The sequence below is a fragment of the Apis cerana genome, linkage group LG10 (assembly GCF_029169275.1).
Source record: "Apis cerana isolate GH-2021 linkage group LG10, AcerK_1.0, whole genome shotgun sequence".
Taxonomy (NCBI): domain Eukaryota; kingdom Metazoa; phylum Arthropoda; class Insecta; order Hymenoptera; family Apidae; genus Apis; species Apis cerana.
The window spans coordinates 10,306,857-10,332,069 of record NC_083861.1 but is presented as its reverse complement, the minus strand read 5'-3'; the positions used below and the strand labels follow the sequence as shown (position 1 = coordinate 10,332,069).

The following is a 25,213-nucleotide window of genomic DNA, read 5'->3' as shown; positions in this document are numbered from 1 at the left end:
GGTATCTATCTTTCGGGCGGAAAACGCGGGTGCGTGCAAAAGGGTGCGACCTGAACAGGGGGGGAAAAGGCGGTGGTCTGCGCCACGGTGGTCTGCGCTAGTGGTCAGCGGTAGCGACGGCAGAGACTCGGTATGATCTATGGTTAGGGGGTTGGTAATAGGGGTGAGGGGCGAAGAACGAGGGGTTTTAGCTCAGGGTCTCCCTGGATGCGAACTTCCGGCGTCACCGATAAGTATCGACTCGCAGGGGTTCTTACCTGGCACGCTACGTCCGGTTTTCCGATAGGGGATCGTTAAGTGGCGCAAAATAGGCGCGTGCTTCGTCGCTTTCCGCTCGTTTGGAACGCGTTCTGGTCGCAGATGACGCGCGCTAAGTCTTTATTTTTCATTTATATATATTTTTTTTTTTTAACAAAAATAAAATCGAATATAAATAAGCGTATCACGATTTTTTCCACGATCTTTCGTGGCGCGATATTTTCGTACAACGGAAAAAGAAATGCATCGAGACGAATGAGGGGAAAGATATACGACTTAGGCGTAGGTTCGTAAGTCAGTACTACGCAATGCAATGCGGAGTAATGCGGATTTTCGAAGATATCGGAGAAGTACGATCCGGTCGTGGACACGGCTTATCCGCACTCGATCTGGTCGGACATTATAGGGCTTGAGAATGCGATGGTAGGGAATAAGGGAAAGAGAGAGGGCGAGAGAGAGAGAATGAGAAAGTGGAAGAGACGTAGAAAGAGCATAGAGTAAAAAGGATTTTATGAAAATTGCTCGGCGAGCGATGCGCCGCGGCGTGTCTGCTTGGGGATCGGCCGCTCAACGCCCTTCGTTCGTAGGCGTCGAGACTCCGCCTCCCAGGAGCGAACACGATACACCGCCTCGGACCGCCTCTCTGCTTTCTATCTCTACCGTGGTTCTTCCTCCTCGAGGCTACCGGTCGCGTGCGTCGCTCGCAATTTTCATCCCCACCATTAGCTCCATCTCGCTTCCTATCGGGCGAAACTTGCCCGTTTCATATATACGTGTTCACTGTTATTTGAAGATTCTCTCGTAACCGTTGGTGGTGTGCGCGCGCGCACGCGATTTCTCCGAGATCCGTAGTCCGTGATGCGGTTTCGTTCGCCCTTCGGCTTGACTCGGGTCGAGGTTCGAGAGTCGCCTCCGCCTTTGCCCCCGCCCCCGCGTTAAACCACGCCGCGACTGCTTTCGCCTTCGTCTTCGCCTTCGCCTTCGCCTTCGCGAGTCTACTCAAACCACCCCCTCCCCGTTTAGGCAACGATCGCCGCGCCAAAGGTGACTGTCCAAGTCAGTGTCGAAGCCGCGCAGTCATCGGTTGCACCGCGTTCTGGAACTCTTTCTCGCTCCGTCCTTTCAAACTCCTCGCCCAAAGTTTGTCCTATTTTTCGACGAATGTGTTCGAATCAGAACAGACGTTTCGCGTTTCTTTGCCCGTGGCAACGTTTTGAACGAGATTCGTTCGTTTATCAATGATCGCAGTGTATATACATCAGTGAGAAAACGGATCGAAGTGTTTTCCATCAAACGGAAAAGTAAGTGTGTTTCATTGATTTTTTGAAATGATTACGAGGATCGTTCATGTTGATCTGTCATTGGTGACTTCTTCTCGATAAAACGAATGCAAAACAGTTTTCATCTCAAACTCGTTCGACTCGATGATCGAAATCAAGACGTTTCGATCGAATCGGTGACGCGATCATTTCGGTTTATCGGCGAAAAATTTTACCGGTAGTGTGAGTCAAACATCAACAGCGATTGATGTTTCTTAGTTGTTAAATCAACGATAACAATATACAATATAATCGTCAGAGGATAAAAAGAAGCGGAAACGAAATAGAAATCGACTGGCAATTCGACTTTAGCTTGGAACGCTACAATGTCGTATTTGGACGGCTGATTACGAGTGAGTAGACGCCATTTTTATACAACTGCGATTCGCTTTTTAGCGCATAAACCTATGCATTTATTCCATCCAATGCCTTTCAAATGGATGAAATTTATTTTCGTTGCGATTGTCATAATCGGTCTGTGCCATTTGTTACAATAGAAGGATACGGGTCGTTATCTATATGCTTGGTTATCGGCGTTAATTAACGATAACAACAATGGAGGTAGGTCGCGACACCTATCAGTTTCCGTTTTTTTTCTCTTTCAATCTAATCGTAAACAGGATATTAAGATTCATTCTTATCATAGATCCATGTGACATAAGTTTATACGATAATCACGCGAAATAAATAAAATAGTACGATGCAACGTGGTAAAGTAATCCTGATTTCTTGAAACGTTGATTTGCAAATACTAGGAATAGTGTTTAACGGATCGTTCGATTATCGTTATCGCGATACATCGAAATATGCCGGCACCGTCATTCTTTCTCTGGTAGGTTATCTTTTCCTATTTCCGTAAAAACCAATAAGATAAGAATATGCCTCGATCCAAATATATAATAAAATATTTATATATATATGAAATATTAAATTTATTTATTATTAAATTCGAAACTAGCAGCTAGGAACATGAAATTCGAGTCTCGTTTTATCTTTACGGACAATCATAGATATAGGATAATAATTAATTAAAAATGAGAGCATTTAAACGTTAACATTTAAAAAATTTTATGACATTACAGTAATGTGAAATTATTCATTATGTCCCGAATATAATACTTGTAAGAGGAATTCGAGCATATAACAAATAAAAATTTTAATTTGAAAGAGGGAGAATTTTTTCTCGAATTATTCAAGAATGAAAAAACGTAAATTAGAAAAAGATAAAAATGCATTGAAAGAAGGAGAAAATGATAGATAATAAATACATGAACGCGATGATTCAATCATGGATAGTTTCAAACGATCTGGAATCTGAGAATGACGAAGATTCTGATGCAAAGGGATCGGAGTTGGAGTGCCTTTTCCAGGGATGTGACGGCGCCGGCGGCGGCGGCGGCGACGGCGGCCTGTATCGCTCTACGAGAACACTCGTCCGGTTCTTAGGCCTAATTGGTTGTCGCCCGGCGCCTCGTCTTGTTCACGGAGAAAGCAGACCTTTCTCAGTTACCACGCCGTTCAATCTTTTTTCCAACCACCCTTTCGAGAGTGCTTGCTATTAAGAGCGCGTCGAGTACCTGTGCCGCGTGTCGGTTGTTAGTTCAGATCGAAACGAGGATCTGCTGTTTGAAATTAAAAAGGATAGGAAAAGAAATATCGAATCGACAAGAAAATCGAAGCGGCTTTCGAAAAATAGATCGAAGGTACGATTTTTGATGGATGACGTGACGGCGCGAATATATATAAAGCGTGCGCAAAAAAGCGAGCGTATCAGGAAATGCGCGAAGCATAATTTAAGATTAATTTATCGTAATAGCTACTCCACGTATCGAGTAGATATTTTTATTGGCGTTCGCTTTCTGTACGATATGCATTTATTGAATGTTGTGTTTATCGAGCATCGTAAAACGATCGTTAATGCTTTTACGTATCGATAACGATCGTCACGGGTCCTCGTAATAATGACGTTGCCACGCTGTCTACCGTCGGATCGATAAGATCTGAAACGATCTTTTCGGAGAGATCACAAATAGGAGACCGAATCTCCTAATTTATCAACCGCGTTTTCGGCTATCCCCACAGCCTCTTCTCTCGAAAACATCGGCGAACGATCGAAACGACGAACGATTGAAAAATAACTCGAAGTCGAGATTTCCACTATATCTTCCCGAAGTTCAATATTTCGTTTCGAGGTCGATAGAGAAGAGCTCGGGGTAAAATCCGGTAAAATGGTATCGAGCTATCGAAGCGGCGAGCGAGTTTGCGCGCATCGGGCAAAGACCCGTTACGTCGGAGGACGAGGTAATTAATTTAAGCCGCGAACGCCTCGGCACTAGGCCAATGCAAACACCTTCTTTGCACGGTCGCACGCACAGCCGCGCGCGGCTTACAACGTCGCGCTGCGCCACGCCGCCGCGTGCGCGTCTCTTACTCCCGAGATGCGCGATCCTTTACCGTCTTTTTCTTTCCTTTCTCCGTCTACTTCTTCGTTTTCTTCTTCTTCTTCTTTCCTTCCATCTCTTCCCTCTTCTTCCGAGTGGGCAGCGCGCAAACCTTTCGATCCTGGATCCGGGATATAACTGTACAAACGAGACTGTCGCGACTTTGAACCGACTAGTTCGACGAGCAAAAGAGACATCGCCATCGCGAGACGGAATTCTTGCTGGTTATATATTTCATGGATTAGACGAATTCTCGTGTTTCGTTGCGACTTGGAAACGCGGTCGAACACGGAGGAGAAGTAATTTGTTACGAAGGAGGAGAAACGTTTAATAGGTAGGACGAAATTGTATACTCGGCTTATCTTTGCAACAAGGACGACCGTACAGTATGAGAGCGAGTGAGGGACGAAGAGAACTGAAGCATTTAAAGAAATCGTGAAATTAGTCGCTTCACTGGGCTCAAGAGGGGACAAGTGGTAGGGATGACTACCGTACATAAATATAACCTTCGAGAAGAGCTGGAACATATAACGAATAAATACCACGGCAGAGAAATTCCAACAACGTATCGAGTAGAAAACAACGCGTCGAATCGTTTATAAAGAAAAGAAAAAAGAACTTAACGAAGCAACCGCGACTTCGTATCGCGACGTTAATTACCATCCCGGGTTCCAGTCAGGTTTGACTAGGAGCAACTTGGTTCGCGGGTTCGATCGCGACTGGCTGCCCTCGATAAGGGCGAGTTCGTGTCTGGGAGATGCGTGACGAGTAGCGCACGTATCGAGATGTCCTCGAGTACGTCGAAACCGCGTGGAGAGATTAAAAATCCGAAAGCCGAGCGAATAAGGCGAGGGAGGGAAGAAAACAGTCTGGTTTAACGAACCGACCAACGACGACGGCGAGGATGAGAACGACGACGAGTACGATGGCGAAGGCGACGTATCGCTGCGTTAATTACCACGGCGAGAGAGGAGCTCGGACCAAATGCGCGCCACGGTTAGAGAGAACGATCGCTCTCGTCGTCCCTCGCCTATCTATAAGAGGGGTGGCGTGCGGTCGAACCTCGTCGCTGCGGCAGATGCATTAATTGAACCGGCTTAAATTATAGCCGGCCGCTAATTGCGCTCTTCTTCTCGGCCCGTTCGACCGCGAAAGACACGCGGCATTTCTCCTAGCGATTGCGCGCGATTAAACCGTCCCGCGAAACAGCCAATCTACCTCTTTCTCTTTCTTACGTACATATGTGGTGTATACGGAGCCGCGCATGCGCAGGCACGCTTGGTGTTCCATTCTGCTCCTATCGATACTCGAACGGGGAAAGAAAATCGATAGGGAATCGAACCGCGAGATCAATGGTGGAACTAGAGCGAGAGATACGTAGGTAGATAGAGGAGGTAGGAGAAGAATCGGTGGGAACCGGAAGGGAAGAGAAGCAGTCAAGCGGTCTCTCTTTCTCTCTCCTGGGGTGAGTTTCGCGATAGTTAAAACCGGCCCTAAGGAATTACGATACGATAAAGCTTGTATCAGTTGGCGTGCTGCCAGTGATATTGCGGGCACCGTGGAAAGTTGGACGTTCCAATGGATTACTAAAGTTAAGCTACGTCAGTCACGGTCAGTACTTTGACGGTTGACCGCTTGGGGGACACCGTGTCTCGTTGGTGGTAATTCGGAATTCAAACGTAAGTTCGCGGCTAATAACGATCGCAAATTATCACGGATGCCGGATTTAAACAACGAATATCGTTTTCCAGTGCGATAGTTGGATAGTTTCGCGAAAAGTATCGAATCTCGTATCGTATCTACGACAGTGGTAAATACGAAGAACGGAAGAAACGACGTGGCACGTGGTTCGCGTGCTTAGGTTCGATATATCGCGATTGCGTAACTCGATTAACGGTAAAATCACTCGTGGTCCGTGGCAGAGCAAACGGGCCAGAGTTTGATGTGTAAAAATTGACACGCGACGAGATCCACGAGTTTCTTAAGTGCGAATAGAAGAAAATGGGAAAGAAACGAGACGAGGTTATCGAACGATGCGTCTCGATCGAGTGAAGCGTAGTACAGACACACACTATATACAAATAATATATATATATATATAGACAATCGCACCACGTTCACGCACGCCACCAACCGCGGCGGATTAATTCGATCGGAGGGGATCGTAGGAGAAAGAGAGCGATAAAATCGTAGCCATAGCTGCTCCAGACAATAATCGTAACGTCTCGAGTCCGCGGTAGAGGCGATTCAGGTCCGGTTCGAATAAACGCGACGAATCCTTATCGTTAATTGGACGATAAAGGTAAAGGTATGTATCGTCGCGCGCCATTCCCGCGGATCTTCTTACTCAACCCGTACCGACGATTTATTTGGCCGGATCGCGGTATACCTGGGATCGATGTATAACCGCGAAATCCGGTGTGCTTGACCGGTTTCGAAAGATCATCGAAAGATATTACGGTCGCGCCTTAAAACGGTAAATACCTTCGCGGATCGATATATCGAACGAGTTAGATATCATCGAGCGCAGCTTTCCCTATCCAGAGGGAAAACTGTCATATGATTTTCCTTGATATCTTCACCCCTCAAACAGTCGAAACAACGATCGAAACGATCGATCACTTTTCTCCAGGACACGAAAGGATACAAATGGTGTATGGTAACATGTTTTCAGGTGTCGACGAAAGGAAAGGGGTACGGCCTTTTAATATTTTAGCTCGTCGTTCGATAATCCACGCGAGAGGAGGAAAGAATGTGTTACGACGTCTGATGATCATCGTGCAATAATACATCGGTAATAACAATTGATAACAATGAATTATGATAATTATTAACTGCTGTTAAACGATTAATTACCTTTCGCTAATATTCTAATATTATTACCATTCGAAAAACTAGATTTCATCCATCTATCATCGCTATATAGGCCAGTTTCCGATCGAGTTAAATTCCATGGAATTTGAATAAACTCGTCGATTACAAACGGAATCTCAGAAGAGGGTAAAGCACCGGCGGGGAGATTGACTCTCGCAGCCCCGGTCAACTCGACGATCGAGCGCGACACCGCAGCACCGTTCTCGCGATGTTAATTAGAAAACAAACAGAAAATTAACGCGAACCCGGCAGCGAATCTCTCCGGCCGGCCGTTACTCACGATTTATCGTAACTCGTTCGAAGTCCGGTCGGTGACCGGTTTATGCTCGAGATTGGTCGGCGATGAGCGTGCGACCGCGCGCTAGAGCAAGCGGTACGCAAACGCCCCGACTGATCCTCGCTGCTGCTCGAAAATCATCGATACGCGCCGCGAATCCGCTCCACCGTGTCGCACGTCGGATCAAGAGCGCGCGAGCAGGAAGTCGCTCTCTTCCCGCGCGAGAGCGAAACCAGTTTGGCTCAGGTTCGAGGCAAAAAGAGGAAAAAGATGATGAATTATCGCGTAATCGCGAATACGTTTAACCCGTTAACGCATCGACGGCTGATCGATCGATTTTATTTTGCTCCTCTTCTCACCCGCCCTCCCCCCTCCACAGATCTCGTCGAAACGAAACAACGACGGAACGGAAGGGAACGGGCAGTTAAGGACTCAATTTGCCGATATTTCGAGCGAAAAACAGCAACGATAACGCTTGCGCAACTACCGTGTACACGTACACGCCGTATATTCGAAGAGTGTGAAAAATCGAAACCCGCGACCGGTTGCTCGGGCGGCGAAAATCTTCCCGACCGTTAATCTTGATTTATGATAACCGCGACCGCGATCTGCTCTCCGGAGACCAGAGCGGATAATTGGATCGCGCTTATGTCCCGTGACTTGGCCGCTACCGGTCTCCCGTGGCTGGATCACTCGCCAACTTCACCGCGTTCCTTTTGCTTTCTCGCCTCGAGGACTCCCGTCCGCGAGATCCCGCACGAAACAGTCGAAATCGAGAGACGGTGGTCACGCATGGAAAGACGTTAAATAACCGATCGATCGGTTTTTGTAAGGGAACGGGATCGGGAACGGGAGCGCGAATCGTTGCGCGGTAAAGTGTCTTCGTGCGATTCGATCGCTTAAGTTTACACGGAACTTCCCGGATACGGTCGAGAACCGGTCGAGAGTCGGTGCGTGCCGGTCCGAATAATCGGCTCGGTTAATTAGCAAGCGCGATCGATTCCTCTTCCTCGAGCTCATTTCGGAAATGAGACGTTCCTTTCTCGCTTTATTCGATTTCTCTTGGATTTCTCTTTTAAAGACAGTTTTATTTGTTTACTACACGGGAATGAATCGAACAAACTTGAATTCGCCACTTTTTCATATCCGATAGATATAACGATGGGCTGCAACGTAAGGTAAGATTAAAAGAGCGGATGAGGCTGACAGAGTGGTTAAATCTAGGACATACGATACTCGGTATTTCTCAATGAGTTTGTATAGAGTTAGGTTAGAATAAAATGCGGCTGTCCAGACCGCGATAATAATATATATTTCAAACTTTGCTCGTGAATCATTGATAATCATAGGTTTACCCCGATAATGTTAGCTTTTATTCACTCTTTTAACTTATCCGTAATGTATACGGAATTTATATTCATTATAAGTTCACAACTCGAGATCGAGCATATATTAGCTCTTAGAGACACGAAAATATATTAATTTCCGAGTCTAGTTTTATCTTTGCCAATAACCACGCAGAGTGTGACAGCTAGCGTTGGAAAGAAAAAGATGGAAAGAGAGGAGTCGAAAAAAGCGTTTGAAGAAATTAGAATTACTCGCTTCGCTGGTTTCAACGAGGGGTTCCCTTTGGTAGTGGGGATTACTCCCGAGAACGTATCGACGAAAAGAGGTCGAGTTCACGAATAACGAATAGCGAATACTAGCATAGGAGAGGGCGAGTGGAAAAAGAACGACGAGACGTCGGTCGCAAAGTTTTCAGCAGCCGCGTTTAACCGAGGTCTAATGCGAGGCGCGCGTATTATGGCGTGTGTATTATGCGGCTGTTGGGCCGACTGGCTGGTCGGATGGCTGGTTGGGTGGATGGCTGGCTGGTCAGGCGGCTGCTCGAGCTTGTGTGCGCGTCTGTGTGTGCCGTTTGCGAGCGAGCGTGCGTGCATCGGATCGGATCAGTTGGAGAGTGTTAGTGCGTTGATCGAGCGCCCTCGAGGAGTATAGAGACAACGGCCTGCCGATACACCGACCGTGTTTCTCAACCGAAACCGAGCATCCTCTCACGTTCTCGGATCCCCAAAGACTCGTGCATCTCGACAGAATTCCGTGGCCATTATTTTATACGCGTATCTAGCTTCGCTAGTCTCGATCCAACAACGAAAACAGAGTGGTTCGATTCGCGCAGCGGTCGTAAGCTGATCGATCGAGCTCGTTGCGACCGATCGAGACGAACGGTTGGGAACGTCTGCGCCGCGACGAGCGGTGCAACCTTGTTCCCGAGGGAAACAGACAGGAAAAGGAATCGCGGAGGAACACGAAAGGCGACAAGGCGCGGCAAGTTTTATATTATAATTAGCCCCGGACTCCTATACTGGACGGCCGCTCGAGGCGACAATCTGGCGGCGAGCATTTCGATATTTTTCGAGTATTTTGGAGAGGACCCGATATACGGTGATAGGGAAAAGGTGAAAAAACGCGCGAAAGAAAGTTGGCAAGAGGAACGGGCAATGGATCCTCGAGTGTTCTCCGAAGAAGAACGAAGCGAAAGGGCGTACGTGTATGCCACTCGTCGGTGGTAGGGATGATGGCGTTGGAAGGCTATAAACGGACGACCCCCTGCTATCGATGGGCTTTCTCGTTTGATGGGGGAACTAACGACAGGACGGGTGGATATAATGGATACTGGCAACAGTCGGCCGGCTGTTTCCTCGAATAATAGATTCGGGGATGAAACGAAAGACGAAACTGCAATGGTGGTTTCAAGTAAAATGGCGCTTCCATCTCCGACTCTTTGACACATATATGCGGGAAATGGATGGATATGCGAATCGGCGGAACGGAAGGTTCGCTCGAATCGGTTTCACGGGTATGCAGGAAACGGAGGACAAAGATATCGTGGCGAAGATAAGAGGAGACAGGTTGCGTCGAAAGCGTTCACGTACCTGAACTCGGTGTTTCAAAGACCTATATACCTACGCGGGACGAAAAATGCAGGCGACGACCTTATTGGAAAGTCGTGTTCCACAATAAAACCGGAAGTCGAGAGCCGAACGGTCTCTATGCGGAGGAATGAACCGGCGACACGTTTTACGACCAACCACGGATGTTCAAATTCCAGAAGAAATTTTTCTCGAATATCGGTATTTAAATCGATCGAGAATGATTCCGCTTCCAATCTCGATGTAAAAATGATATTTAGATTTCTCGCAAGATTGTGTTAACGTAGATTACGGTAGATCTAAATTCTCCTTGAATCTGATCTTATCGCAAAGATGATCTCGCATCTCTCAAAGATTTATATTTCCATTTTTCCTGGGATTATATTAAATTAAGTTATGTTTGGTCTAAATTCTTTTCGAATCGGCATTTGAATCGATCTCATCGCAAGATGATTCCAATTAAACGAATAAAAATAATGCATATTTGTATTTTTCGATTAAGTTAGGTTATGTTTGAACTAAATTCTTTTCGAACCGGCATTTGAATCGATCTCATTGCAAAGATGATTCCAATCTTAATTAAACGAATAAAAATAATATATTTTTCGCTAGGTTATATTAAGTTAGGTTATGTTTGAACTAAATTCTTTTCGAACCGGCATTTGAATCGATCTCATCGCAAGATGATTCCAATTAAACGAATAAAAATAATGCATATTTGTATTTTTCGATTAAGTTAGGTTATGTTTGAACTAAATTCTTTTCGAACCGGCATTTGAATCGCAAGATGATTCCAATTAAACGAATAAAAATAATGCATATTTGTATTTTTCGATTAAGTTAGGTTATGTTTGAACTAAATTCTTTTCGAACCGGCATTTGAATCGATCTCATCGCAAGATGATTCCAATTAAACGAATAAAAATAATACATATTTGTATTTTTCGTTAGATTAAATTAGGTTATGTTTGGATTAAATTCCAAGAGAAATTCTCCTCGACTCGATCGATCTTTGCGCGAAGACGATTCCTCGTCATAAAAAAAATAGGATTCTCGATGCCAGGATGCTCACCGACACTCTGTCCTAGCTGGAAACGCGGGAATGCCTGCGAGTCGTGAACTTTTCTCTCGGCCGCTCGAGGCTGGATGCATAAATCTCCTTTAGAGTCATGCAATGAATAGGAAAGATAGAGGTAGGGGTGAAGCCATACACGCTTCCCGGTTCATACACCCGGTTCGCAAAAATTTCCCAACTACAAGGCGAGCCACTCTATAATTCATAAATATTTAAATCGCGGCGAGGAACCGCTCTTGTCTCTTATCAACGGTATCCCCGCGTAAGCCAATCACGCTTTCCGTTTTTCCGCTCGTTTCTCTGCGTCGACGCAAGGGAAACTTGCGTGCACTTTTGACGAGGAGTTGCCCAAAGTAGGCGTAAGTAGGTAAACCAGGTGTCGCGGATCGCGCTCGTTTTTCATTCGTCCCTTTCTCTTTTTCCCCCTCCCCCTTTTTTTCACGCGCGTCTCCATCTAAAGGTGGGTTTACACTTGTTACGTATCCTCGTTACGCGTCACATTGTCACTAACCGCGAATGTGAAGCATGTACGTCTCGTCGAAGAATACGAACCAGAGGGCGCCAGAATCGATCCATTTCATTTTAGAATACTGTTCGTACGGAACAAACGACGACTCGACACCCAACTCGGTGCCCAGTTTCAACGCTTTATTGCTCGAAAAAAGGAAGAGTCGATTTCTCTCCCTCGTGTACACAATGGTGGACAAAAAGAATAAGAAAAAGAAAAAGTCACGCTGTGTATATATCACGACGACAATGTGACGCGTGGACAAGTAAAAAAAAAGGAAAGAAAAAATAAAGCTCGATCATTTAGAAATAATAATAATAATAATAACAATAATCGCAACGAGTCATCGTAAGAAACTAGAATCGCGAGAGGAGAAACTCGATTCGGATTCTAGTCGATTCAAATCGGTGCTCCTCGATTAAGAGGCAAACGGAAGAGATTCGTTGGCTGGATTTGCGCGTGTACGCGGGATCGTGCATACGCGTGGAAACGCGGGTGTACGGTCGTCGCTTCTGATATTTACGAGCACGCCTCGTTATTTCGTATGCGCGCGAGATCGAGATCTCGTTCGCTTCGCGGAGACGGTCGTATAGGGATCGTTATGGAAAAAGAAAAAAAAGAAAAAAGTATATTTACTTGAGAATGTTGGCTGAAAGATTCTTAAAAGTAATTGAAATTGGAAAATTCTGGCTTGGTTTAGACCAGTGGTTCCCAATCCGCTCGAGTACTGATGAGTCAGTGTTTTTCTTTTTGTTTTTTGTTTTAACTACTATTATTGCTATCGGGACGATTATCTTAGATATTTAAAAAAAGGCAATGATAAAACGGTGTCGATTTTCCTTACCTCGTACGAGGAACACGGTCATAAATTATTGAGAATTATTGGAATATCAGAAAAGAGAGTTGCAACCCGAGAAGGTTAGGAAAACGTTAATCTTCGAAATAACAACGCGACACTTATTCTTTTTAACCGTACTTGAACGTGACGAGTTATGCAATATTTTTTCCACTCCAAGGGCCGTCGGTTGTCTCCAAGCGAAGCTTTTACGCTTACTCTTAACCCAAAGCTAATCGTTAAGGTGCAACTTCACCGCTTTGCCGATAACTCTTCGTTCGTATCGCTGCCCACCACTAACAACCGGCCGCGATTTCGAAGGAATCTGGCAATAAACTAACTAACTCGGTAGAAAAAACTCGATTCGAAACGCGAAGAGCGAAGATACTAAAAGATAGGTGCATCCGGGACACGAGCGTACGTGTGAGCCATTAAACGAGCTCGGCCACTTGCAACGACCTATTTTCCCGACCGTTTCACCGTTCTTAATAAACTCGAAACGAGAAGACACTTGTTTTTCGCGTCCGCCTCCATCGCCACTTCCGAACACCGCAATGAGTCTAATTACTGGCGATAAGCGAGCATAAGAAATTCTTTAAATAGTTTCTAAGCGTCGGTGAACGAAGTTCGTCGATATAAAAGTGACTGGTTTGCGCATCGGCCGTCGCTTCGATGCGCGATACATCGAAACGTTCTCGATCGATCATTTCCTCGGTCGAGTCTTTTCCAAACGATTTTTTCCTTCGAATCGAATTCTCCTCGATCGATTTTTCTTCGAAATATTTCTCCATACTTTTTTTTCCTTTCGATTTATTCCCGATTAATGTTTCTTTCTTTTTGATCGATTCCTCTTGAAAGAATTTATTTTCGATTTCGATTTTTATTTATCTCGAATCATCATTCCCATTCCCAAGGAAGAGAAGATCGATCGATAGAAAATTGATTGCACTAGCTCCTTTCCAACGAAGCTTCTTAAACTCTTTCATTAATAAAAATAAAATAAATTCTCGTAATGTTTTTAAAAAATATTCTTCATACTTATGGAAATAATTTTCACTGAAACGCGATGATAAATTATAACAAACCACTTAATTACATTACTATTCCTTCTGCTGTTTCACAACATTTATTTCAATTTTTCCATAGAAACAGAGGAAATTTAAAGATCAGATAGCAAAAAATTCTCACAGTCAGGTACGTATCCATCCTTCTTTTTCCTTTCTTCGATTTTTCAGGTCCGTTTGTCTCATCACTCCTTCTCACTGACGCACACGCTTTCAACACGCACAGACACCGACACCTTGTCTCTTCCTTCCTTCTTCTTCCTTCAAATATCATCTTCCTCGCCGTAACATTTTTTTTTCTAGCCTCGGCGTCACGCTCGTCGACGAAGTAAGCACTCGTAAACGAATAAATGAATTTACGCGTTATTATTTACGCCAGTATTTACGCCAACAACCGTTATATAACATAACCTGTGCGTTAAAATAATTGATCGCGTTCCCACATCGAGACTTATAGCGACGTTACGTTTGATGATCGCGAAAGAGTGAGGAAGAAAAGAAGTCGGAAGCGTAGTGAATCTCGTAGAGATTCCAAAGTGCAGATAAGCTCGCGTGCCTGTCAATGGAACCACGCCGTGGAAGGACGGGGAGATGAGAGAGGCGCGTGCCGAAACTGGACTGGAGCGCAATTTCCGAGGAATCTTATCTCGAGTTTGCATCTTCGGTATCGGGTTACCGAAAGGGCCGTTCACACTGGATCGTTCCTTCCGCTCTTTGGTGAAAGACCTGACAAGATGGACGGGAGAGCGAGAAAAGAAAACATCTATTTGTAACTTATAAGATATCCTATACTTACCTTAAATTAGATGCTTGAATAATAATCGATGACGATTCAAATAACGGCGAGAGATCGATTAGTTAGTTTATTCTCACCGTAGAAAAGTTGGAGGAGTAAAGTGATCATCCAGAAAACCGAGAAAGAAAAATAGGAGAGATTGTAATACGGTATTGCTCGCTTCAACGTCCGTCATTATCCCCACCAACCGTTGGAAATGGAAGCTTCGAGCGTACCGACTGAAACTTGACACCGATCGTTAATTGTCGACACACACGTGCAGATATACCTCTCGTCTCCTCGTTTCTTTATATCCCACAGCTTATCGCTTAAATGTATGAGTAATAGAGGAGAATACACATAATACTGTAGGAATAATAGAAAGAGAGAAAGAAGGGCGTACTTTGGGAGAAAACTAAGGCGGAAATGATGAATACGGTTGATCGAATAGGAATCCCGTGGCCGCGAATATCGGAAGAACAAAGTGGCCGACGCGACTAGAAGGAATGAAAAGAGATGGATGCCGAGACGGGAGCGTGCGAGAGTGTGAGTCGGTTTGCTACGAGCGGGCTACGACCGGGCTACAAGAAAACCCTTCTACGCGGTCGGCGCCGTGGCGCCTCGGCCATCCAACGATCGGCCCATCCGGCGACACTAGCGGCGGGATGGACTTTGACTCGATTAGTATCGAATGGAATCGACCCATCGCGAATCGACTCGGCTCGACTCTCGCGCCTCTGTTCACACTTGTCCATCAAGCGACGGACGATTCCTTCAGATTAAATAAAGAGAAAGGTTTCGTACGGAAGCCCGAGTTGGAGGGAGAACCAGTGGACGATTCGAAACGATTAATCAGTCCCGTAGAGAATCCCTGTACATTTATATACATATGTATTCACTTTCGTTCCGTTTCGTTTCGTCTCTAGCCACTCGTCCGAAGGCTGACGACCGAAGAGACGAAAAAGGAGCGAGGGGAGGGGGAAATAGAAGCGAGCAAAGCTGAGTGGAGTCGGGACGAGGCGAGTCCGGCTTGGGAAAAAAGAAAAGAGCGCGACAACGATGGACGAAGAGAACGTTATTCCCATTAGCGTCGCTTCGTATCGATGAGTCGGCCGAGTGGCCGGTCCTTTCCAACCTTTTTCACGCTCCAGTCTTTCACGCTCCTTTTTAACGACTCTCTCGAGGACGCGCGCATCCATGTCAATCGTCCGAACTGCGCGGCCGCGATAGTCACGATAGCTGCTTCCTCCTCGATCTCGCGATCCCTCTCGCCTTTGAAACGCGAACTTCGGCCTGGCGCCAGATGCTCGCTCGTCCCGCCGCCGCTCTACCGCCGGTCCACCGTCCAAAACACGATTAAACTTCTAACCGGTTCCCATTAAAGCCCTTTACCGCGAATCCTTCGCATTAGACAGCTCGCTCAGGAAACTCGTTAGTCTCGCGAAATCCTTTCTGAAATCATTGACGAACCGTCGATTTCTCGCAACGTATATACGTTTTATATATATATATACGAAGAGTAAATACGCAACTTGCGATATGTATTTATCGATATGATAAAATAGCGAAGTAATTTCGTCTTCGAAAATCAATCAACGAATCTGATGAAAGACTCTATTTCTATCTCCCGCATTAGAGATAGATCTCTTATAATCACTCCTCGTTGTTTCTTTCCACTTGACGATCGTTAAGTAGCCCGTATATTGCGATAGAGGAGCCTAAAATCGGGAAATCGGATGACACAGAGATGGTGGAGCCGAGCGAGGAATCCCGATCTCGAGGAAGAGGACGTGTTCGCGGAACCGCGTAGATGCGAAAGCGGCGGAGCTTTGGTCCCGCCTACACGGGATCTTATTCGTGGCTGCGATGGCCGCTATCCTGTATCTCCGATTCTACCGCTCGATGCGGAGTCGCGCCTCGAAGGTGGAGACGCGGCTGCGCTCTCTGTCTCGCTCTCCCTCTTCTCCATCCCCTTTCCTCTCTCTCTCTCTCTCTTCTCTCTTCTCTCTTCTTCGACGACCTTCCTCTAGAATCCACGGTCTTCCTTCCGTGCCTCCCCTTCTCGCACCCTCGCCCCCTCCCTCGCTCCTCCGCCCCTCTGCCCTTCGCCTCCTGCCTCCCTGCCCAACGTCCCGCCCGAAGGGAACCTTCCTTCGTCGGAGTCCATCTCCCCTCTCTTTCCCTCTCCCTCTCTCTCTCTCTTCTCTCTCCCTATTTTTCTTTTTCTTCGCGCGGCCGCCGCTATGGCGAACCTCGCGACCTTCCATCCTCGTCGCACCACCCGGGGTGGCTGGACGGTACAAACAAGCGCGCGCAAAACACCCGCCGTAACTCGAGTAACCGCGAGTTTCTCTTTCCTCTGTTCGAGCAGATGCCGTGGTGTTAGCTCTCGGGGAGGATGTTTCACGGGGGCGGAAGTAGCGGGTACGGCGCCAGCTCGGACTACCAACAGCAGTCGCAGCAACAGCAGCAACAGCAACACGGCCAGCAGCTTCAAGCGCCCGTCTACGTGCCGTCCTCGAGGCCTACGATCCCGTCCGCGGCCACAGCGGCGGCGGCCGCGGCCGCGGCCCAGTACCATTCCTTCCCCGGCTCTGGCTCGCCTGCTTGGTAAGTGACGTCTCGGTTATCTCGACGAGAAAGGCACGAGAAACTGGTGATCGATCGAGATGATGGAACTTGGGGGAGGGAGGGGGATGAGGGGTGATGGAATTTCGAGAATTTGTATAGCTCGGTAATCGATTTACGCTGAGTGGAATAATTTCTTTTTTTTTTCGAAATCATCGAGATACGATTCCCGAACTTCTCCGGGGAGATGTGGCGAAGTGTGCATGATCCTGTTATAGGAGAAATGAAGTAAGAATGAAATAGAATGATTTCACAGCATTGGCGTAGTTAAACTGTCAATAATTGTAAACAAGCAAAATTGTATTCTCGATTAAGAAGGTTGTACAGTCAATGCTGCTTACTTCCTTTCTATATATATATATGTATCGTTGGAGATGCAGAGAAGATTTCAAAGATCGAAGTTGAGAGGAGAGTTAGCTCGATAAGTTTGTTATTCAAAGTAACAACGATCGTTAGAATTACGAATAGATATTATCTCAATATTTTAAACGAACTTTACTACTTCACAAAGTGACGAACATTCTTATACAACACGTTGGTCTTTCAAGCACGAGTATCTAAGATTTCATGATTTCGACCGATCACTGGGAGGATCGTGCATCCTCGAGCGATTCGTTTCAAGGATCAATCGATTAATCGATTTGGAAATTTGGTTGGAAGGGAGAAGACTGCTGCAGCAGCGGCCTCGTGGCAGCATGGGGTGGAAACGTACGCGGCCCATCACGCGCTCGCGGGGCACGCAAGCGGGTCCGCGGCCGCGGCCGCTGCCGCCGCTGCCGCGATGGGGCCGCACTCGGGCCACACGCACCCGCACCCGCACACGCACCCGCACGCGGCCCATCCGCACACCGGCCACCCTCACTCGAGCCTCGCCGCGGCCGCGGCCGCCCCCTTTTACGCGCAGAACGTCGCCATGATGTCCTCCTGGCGCGCCTACGACGGAGCCGGATTTCAACGTGCCTCCCCTTATGGTTCGTATTTTTTATTCCTTTTTTTAATTGCATTTTTCAAAATGTTTTCGATTAAGTAGTGCATCCACTTGTGGTTCGTATTTTTTATTCCCTTTTTTATTTGCATTTTTCAAAATGTTTTCGATTACATAGTGTTGAAGTTATTTTCTTCATACCTCCCCTTATGTTTTGTATTTTTTATTCCCTTTTCATTTTCATTTTTCAAAATATTTTCGATTACGTAGTGTTAAAATTATTTGTATTCCCTTTTATATCCTATTTTCATTTTCATTTTTCAAAATATTTTCGATTAGGTAATGTTGAAGTTATGTTCAACGTGCCCCTACTTATAGTTCGTATTTTTTATTCCCTTTTTTATTTGCATTTTTCAAAATGTTTTCGATTACGTAGTGTTAAAATTATTTGTATTCCCTTTTATATCCTATTTTCATTTTCATTTTTCAAAATATTTTCGATTAGGTAATGTTGAAGTTATGTTCAACGTGCCCCTACTTATAGTTCGTATTTTTTATTCCCTTTTCATTTGCATTTTTCAAAATATTTTCGATTACGTAGTGTTAAAGTTATTTCCTTTTATATCCTATTTTCATTTTCATTTTTCAAAATATTTTCGATTAAGTAATGTTAAAATTATGTTCAACGTGCCCCTACTTATGATTCGTATTTTTTATTCCTTTTTTTATTTGCATTTTTCAAAATATTTTCGATTACGTAGTGTTAAAGTTATTTCCTTTTGTATCCTATTTTCATTTTCATTTTTCAAAATATTTTCGATTAGATAATGTTAAAGTTATGTTCAACGTGCCCCTACTTATGATTCGTATTTTTTATTCCCTTTTCATTTTCATTTTTCAAAATATTTTCGATTACGTAGTGTTAAAGTTATTTCCTTTTGTATCCTATTTTCATTTTCATTTTTCAAAATATTTTCGATTAGGTAATGTTGAAGTTATGTTCAACGTGCCTCTACTTATGATTTATTTTATTTTTTATTCCCTTTTCATTTTCATTTTTCAAAATATTTTCGATTAAGTAATGTTAAAGTTATGCTTTTGGTTTGTATTTTATATTGCCTTTTATATCTTACGCTATTTTCATTTTCATTTTTCAAAATATTTTCAATTAGGTAATGTTGAAGTTATGTTCAACGTGCCTCTACTTATGATTTATTTTATTTTTTATTCCCTTTTCATTTGCATTTTTCAAAATATTTTCGATTAAGTAGTGCATCCACTTATGGTTCGTATTTTTTATTCCCTTTTCATTTTCATTTTTCAAAATATTTTCGATTAGATAGTGTTAAAGTTATATTCAACATGCATTCACTTACGGTTCGTGTTTTTTATTCTTTTCATTTGCATTTTTCAAAATATTTTCGATTACATAGTGTTGAAATTATTTTCTTCATGCCTCCCCTTATGTTTTGTATTTTTTATTCCCTTTTCATTTTCATTTTTCAAAATATTTTCGATTAAGTAATGTTAAAGTTATTTATATTCCCTTTTATATCTTACTATTTTCATTTTCATTTTTTAAAATATTTTCGATTAAGTAATGTTAAAGTTATGCTTTTGGTTTGTATTTTATATTCCCTTTTATATCTTACACTATTTTCATTTTCATTTTTCAAAATATTTTCGATTAAGTAGTGTTAAAGTTATGTTCAACGTGCATTCACTTACGGTTCGTGTTTTTTATTCTTTTCATTTTCATTTTTAAAATATTTTCGATTAAGTAATGTTAAAGTTATGCTTTTGGTTTGTATTACATTCCCTTTTATATCTTACACTATTTTCATTTTCATTTTTCAAAATATTTTCGATTAAGTAGTGTTAAAGTTATGTTCAACGTGCATTCACTTACGGTTCGTATTTTATATTCTATTATATCCTCTGTGTATTTTCATTTTTTAAAATATGTTGCATTTTTTTCAATTATTGAAGTTTTATATAGTTGAAATTGTGTTCAACGTGCCTCTATTTACGGCTCGTATTTTATATTCTACTGTATCCTCTGTGTATTTTCATTTTTTAAAATATGTTGCATTTTTTTCAATTATTGAAGTTTTATATAGTTGAAATTGTGTTCAACGTGCCTCTATTTACGGCTCGTATTTTATATTCTACTGTATCCTCTGTGTTCATTTTTTCATTTTTTAAAATGAACGTTTTTTAAAACGTTGTATTTTTTTCAATATAATTGAAGTTTTATATATATATATAATATAAGTTAAAGTGTCTCCTCTTATGGTTTGTATTTTATTGTATATTTATCATGCTGTTCTTATTCTTAAAAAGTTCAGGTTTTACTTATTTTTATTTTCTAAAATACGTTCTATTTTTCACTTTCACCTCCTTTTCTATCTATTATTCTTCAACGTGCTTATTCTGTTATCCTTCTTTGAAATACATTGAAGTATATTGTATTCTCATTTGTCAAGATGTGTTGCATTTTTCAACCATATATGAAATTCAAAGTTTCAGTTGTTTAACATACTTTTATGGTTTGTATTTTATTCTTCATTTAGTATGCTACTCTTCTTGGAGTTCAAGTATTTTATGTATTTTCAAAATATGCATTTTTCAATTTTTTTATCTATAAGTTATGTTCAACTGTTATTATAATTTATAGTTTATTATCATGCTACTTTTCTTAAAGCGTTCTTATTTTTCTTTTTTAAGATACATTTAGAAGAAGTTGCATTTTTCAATTTCCCTGCTTCTTTTTATGATTCATACTTTATTCTCTATCTATTATTCTTTTTTAAAGTATGTATTTTGTATTTTCATTTTGTCAAGATATATTGCATTTTTCAATCATATATGTCAAGTATAAAGTTCAATTTAAGTTTCAATTGTTCAACTTACTTTCATGGTTCCTATTTTATCGTCTATTTATCATTCTATTGTTCGAGCCTTCTACTTGTTTTCATTTTTCAAGATACATTCTTCAATTACATATTTGAAATTATCTGTTCAAAGTTTCAATTTTTCAACGTGTCTGCCCTTATTGCTATTTTATTATTATTGCTATTGTTTATTTAGTACGTCATTCTTTTTTAGGATTCAAATAATTTACCTATTTTACATTGTTTCAATTCAATTGCATATTCAAAGTCCCAGTTGTCCTCTCTTTTTCTTATTTTATTCTCCATCTATTATTTTCTATCCATTTATATTTTCCATTTTTCAAGACACTTGCGCTTTTCAATTACACAGTTAAAATTATGTTCAAAGTTGTTCAATCTATCTTATAATTCTTTTCTTCTTTCTTTATCATCCCCCTATTCTTCCTGCGTTGTACTATAAGAGAACATCTCTTATTCCATTTTATTTCACTCTCTATCTCCCTATCCTCCTTTCAAGATACCTTACATTTTCCAATTACTTATTTGAAGTCATGCACAAAGTTCCAATTGTTCAACGCGTCTGCCTCTCTATTTACTTTTATTTTTCAACGCCCTTTGCATTATTTTTAAGCTAAATTTCAAAATTTCTTTTCTCAAAAGTGAAAAATCATCCCTACCCCCGTTGCACCTCTTCACAAACCCACGACTTCGAAATTCGATTGAATTGCTCTTACCTTCACCATCCACTTTTCCCCACCGAACATCGCTTCGTGGATAAACCACGAAGAGAAGGAGGAGGTAAGAAAAGACGTTCTCGATGGACGTTAACCAGACCTGAGCCGAGCACAGGAAAAGTCCGAGTGCGACGGATGCGTGCTCGATAAGAGGGAGGGGAAAATAGAGAGGTTCCTCCTCCCGAGGAACGTGCACGCATCGTCGACGACGACGACGCCGGCGACGACGCCTGCTGGTGGTGGGCCATCTGCGTCGAATAAGCGATAGCGGCTTCTTTCAAACGAATTCCCGCGCTCGAGTGCAGTACTCTTCTTCTTCTTCTTCTTCTTCTTCTTCTTCCGCCGCGACGATGCATTTAACGTAACTCTTCCCCGCCGACGTCTAATAAAAGTATTAAAACACCCCTTAAAATACCCCCCCGACAAAGTAAAGTGAGATATAAATCTGCGGATAAATTAATACACGTTTTCTTTGTCTCTCCCCTCTTCCTTTCGTCATCAGAGAATCATTAGAATGTTAATAGTGAGATCGATTTAATTACGATCGATAATTACACGTCAAAATGAAAATTAGGATCCCCTCTGCTTTTGTTTCAGACACCGCGATGGATTTTCAATTCGGCGAAGGCCGGGAGTGCGTTAATTGCGGCGCGATATCGACGCCGCTCTGGAGGAGGGACGGGACCGGACATTATCTGTGCAACGCGTGCGGACTCTACCACAAGATGAACGGGATGAACAGGCCCCTGATAAAGCCGTCGAAGCGTTTGGTAAGTCGCTGACTTCTGGGCTGGCTCCGTTCCTTCACGCTGTATATAATAATTTTGAATTTCAGACCGCGACCAGGCGGTTGGGGCTGTGCTGCACCAACTGCGGCACCCGCACCACCACCCTTTGGAGGCGCAACAACGAGGGCGAGCCCGTTTGCAACGCTTGCGGCCTCTACTTCAAGCTGCACGGCGTGAACAGGCCCCTGGCGATGCGGAAGGACGGCATCCAGACGCGGAAACGGAAGCCGAAGAAGACGCCCGAGCCGAACGCCAGGTCCTCCGCCGTCGAGCACGAGACCTCCGCCGCCGTCTCCGCCGCCTCTTCTCCCTCCACGGGTAAGCAACTCTTCTTGGAGAAGAGCAGAGAAAGATTAGTGGAAGTAGAGTGAGAAGTGAGAGCGAGTAGATTGAAAAATTAATTATTTAAAATTGTTCCATATTTTTGTGTAGTATTCTTTCTTTCTGTAGATTTATATTTGGTATCGTATATGGCTTGGATGTGCGAATTGTCGAATTCGTTCTTAACTTTAAGTTAAAGTCCTGGAATTTTGATTGTAGAAAATTGATTTTTATTTAAATAAAAATCTCTTCGAGGGAATATTGAAGCTAGATTTCAACGAAGGCAAATAAGGCTGAATTTATGTTGAAATTTAATTGAGCTTTTTATAATAATAGTGTTGAGGAGAAATTCCTCTTCGAAATCACTTTAGATCCTGATCTATCGTTCTTTATACTCGATATTCTTTTTAAGTAATCGATTAGAGGAATTCTATTATGAGATCGTTAGTAAGATTGCATCTTATTGTTTTAGTAGGTCTTGTTGCTCTTCTCTAGTCGCATAATCGGATTCATGTGTGTACTTACGAATAACACGTTGAAATAAAAGTGGAATAATGAGAATAAATCATTCTGATCAATCAATATTTTTATACGGGACTTCTTTCCAAAGAGGAGCATTTAAAAATGACCATATTATATCAAGAGTGCAGAATCTTCAATAGTGTCTTCCAAGAAACAAAAAATATTCTTACCATCTTTTAAAGAAATGTTGGAAAAATAAATCTAATAATGTGAATATTGGGATATAAGGATCGAATTTCTCTTTAAACATTATACTTTTTTTTTTTTAATACTGAATAATAATCTTAGAAGTAATTGACAGGTGAAACGATTTAAACATCAAAATATCATTGTCATATGTGAACAGCTTCTCTTCCTTGATTTTTGTCAATTAAGAGACATAGAGAATTTTAATTTTAAGCTAAGTTTTTAATACTATTATTTCATTCTATATCAATTTTATATTTTTGATAATCAATTATATATGATGATGTTGCATTTCGAAATTTGAAATTACCATTTTTATTTATGTAATATTTTGTTCCATTTTTAAACTATCGTATCTTAATATTATTGACTCTATATAATTGAATTCACAATACTTAATTGAATACAATATAATTGAATTTACAATGATTTTATATAGTAAGTATATAATAATTTTGTCCGATTCGCTCGATTTATCAATTTATTTTTTATTAATTATTTTAAAAATTTCAATATACCGAAAAAAAGAAAAAGAAATAATGTTTGATCGAGTTCGATTCCTGCTCTATTCGCATTTTTAAAAATTCATGAATTTTTCATTTTCAGGCAATGCCAAAGAAAGGCTACTTTTTAATATCCCTCCTTTATCTGCGTAAAATTGTATATAAATAAATTATAGATAATATGCATACATGATACAATAACATTGATTATTCCGTCAATGTAAATCGGCCTTGTTCATTTCGCACCGACACTGAATTCGAAATATAAGTTTCCATATAATCCATAATTATGCGTATCGACACGGATCTCTTCGTGTGATCCACAGAATTAAAGGGTAACCAACAACAGCAACAGCAGCAACAGCAACAGCAGCAACAACAGCAGCAGCAGCAGCAACATCAAATCGAGGTGTCCAAATCGTCCGCCGGTGGTGGCTCGAGCTCATCCGAGAGACCGGTTTATCTCGGGCACACGTCTCTTTTAGCGACAGGAAGCGTGGCCACCGTCAAAACGGAACCCCGAAGTTGTGATGGCATTGTTGGTCAACCCTACTCCTCGTATTATCAGCATCCGCATCAACTTGGGGTATCGAGCAGCGAGCACCAGCAACAGACTTATTACGGGAGTCAGGAAGCACCTTACCATCATCAGCATCACGTTACCGCGGCTGCCAAGTTATTGGCATCCACGTAATTTCATCTCATTGTTTCCGCGACGCGGCAACCGCAAAAAAAAAACGAGACAAAACCAGCGAATTTCGGTAATACGCGGTTTTTCTTCGTTTGCATTTCTCGTATTTTCGTTTCGTGTCACTTATCCGTTGTCGTTCGTTGTTGCACCACTACAAATCGTAACGATCGATCGACGAACGCGCGGGAAAAATACGCCGATATACGATGTTTATGTTTTTCGTTCATTGTTCGTCGACGACTCGCCGCCATTTTGAATATTATCGCAGTGACCGCTCAAGTATCGATCGATCTTAATCGATTCGCCTTCTCGAGGGGACGCGACGCGTATGTATTTCACGATCGTGATCGTAATCACACGTTTTCTCGTGCGATCGTTGTGAAAACACGTATTTATGTACGTCGGACGGAAATACTAGTGTATTCGCGTATAAAAGATACTCGATTGTAAATATAATTCGCAAATCACGAATCACGGTAGATTTCCACGGTAGACTAGTTCCAAAGGCGTGTCGAAAGGAACGCGGCGAATCTGAGGTACGCAAACGACAAACTCGCTTTGAAGAAATGTCAGCTTTTTTGTACAGTTCCTGTATGATTAGTTTTCCGACGCGCAATAAAGAGAACACAGCTTTCGACCTCGTCTTGTCGTTTGTCGGACAT

At 42.7% G+C, this 25,213-nt stretch overlaps 1 protein-coding gene and 1 long non-coding RNA gene across 5 annotated transcripts; one reads left to right on the top strand and one right to left on the bottom strand.

The window, feature by feature from the left end:
• Positions 1–1,042: 1,042 nt before the first annotated feature.
• LOC108003043 (GATA-binding factor A) lies at positions 1,043–25,188 on the top strand. Of its 4 annotated transcripts, none has more exons than XM_062080373.1 (7): positions 1,043–1,559; positions 6,693–6,812; positions 16,731–16,969; positions 17,648–17,958; positions 22,138–22,310; positions 22,376–22,646; positions 24,187–25,188. In XM_062080373.1, the coding sequence occupies exons 3-7, from the start codon at positions 16,758–16,760 to the stop codon at positions 24,552–24,554; spliced, it is 1,335 nt and encodes a 444-aa protein (XP_061936357.1). In that variant the 5' UTR covers positions 1,043–1,559; positions 6,693–6,812; positions 16,731–16,757; the 3' UTR covers positions 24,555–25,188. The 4 variants fall into 4 exon arrangements, with proteins under 4 accessions (XP_061936357.1, XP_016920602.1, XP_016920603.1 ...); XM_017065113.3 differs by having other exon boundaries at positions 1,043–1,930; XM_017065114.3 differs by lacking the exon at positions 6,693–6,812.
• LOC108003045 (uncharacterized) lies at positions 8,205–15,324 on the bottom strand. Its single transcript, XR_001766956.3, has 2 exons — positions 14,381–15,324; positions 8,205–14,310 (listed from the first exon to the last, which is right to left on the bottom strand). It is a non-coding gene; the product is annotated as an uncharacterized LOC108003045 (long non-coding RNA).
• Positions 25,189–25,213: the final 25 nt, after the last annotated feature.

What these genes read in the sequence shown, in the direction of transcription:
- LOC108003043 (XM_017065114.3), top strand. Translation starts at nt 16,758, where the DNA reads ATGTTTCACGGGGGCGGAAGTAGCGGGTACGGCGCCAGCTCGGACTAC. An exon ending in TAAAGCCGTCGAAGCGTTTG is followed by an intron (nt 22,311 to 22,375) that starts GTAAGTCGCTGA and finishes TTTGAATTTCAG; the next exon opens with ACCGCGACCAGGCGGTTGGG. An exon ending in CGCCTCTTCTCCCTCCACGG is followed by an intron (nt 22,647 to 24,186) that starts GTAAGCAACTCT and finishes TGTGATCCACAG; the next exon opens with AATTAAAGGGTAACCAACAA.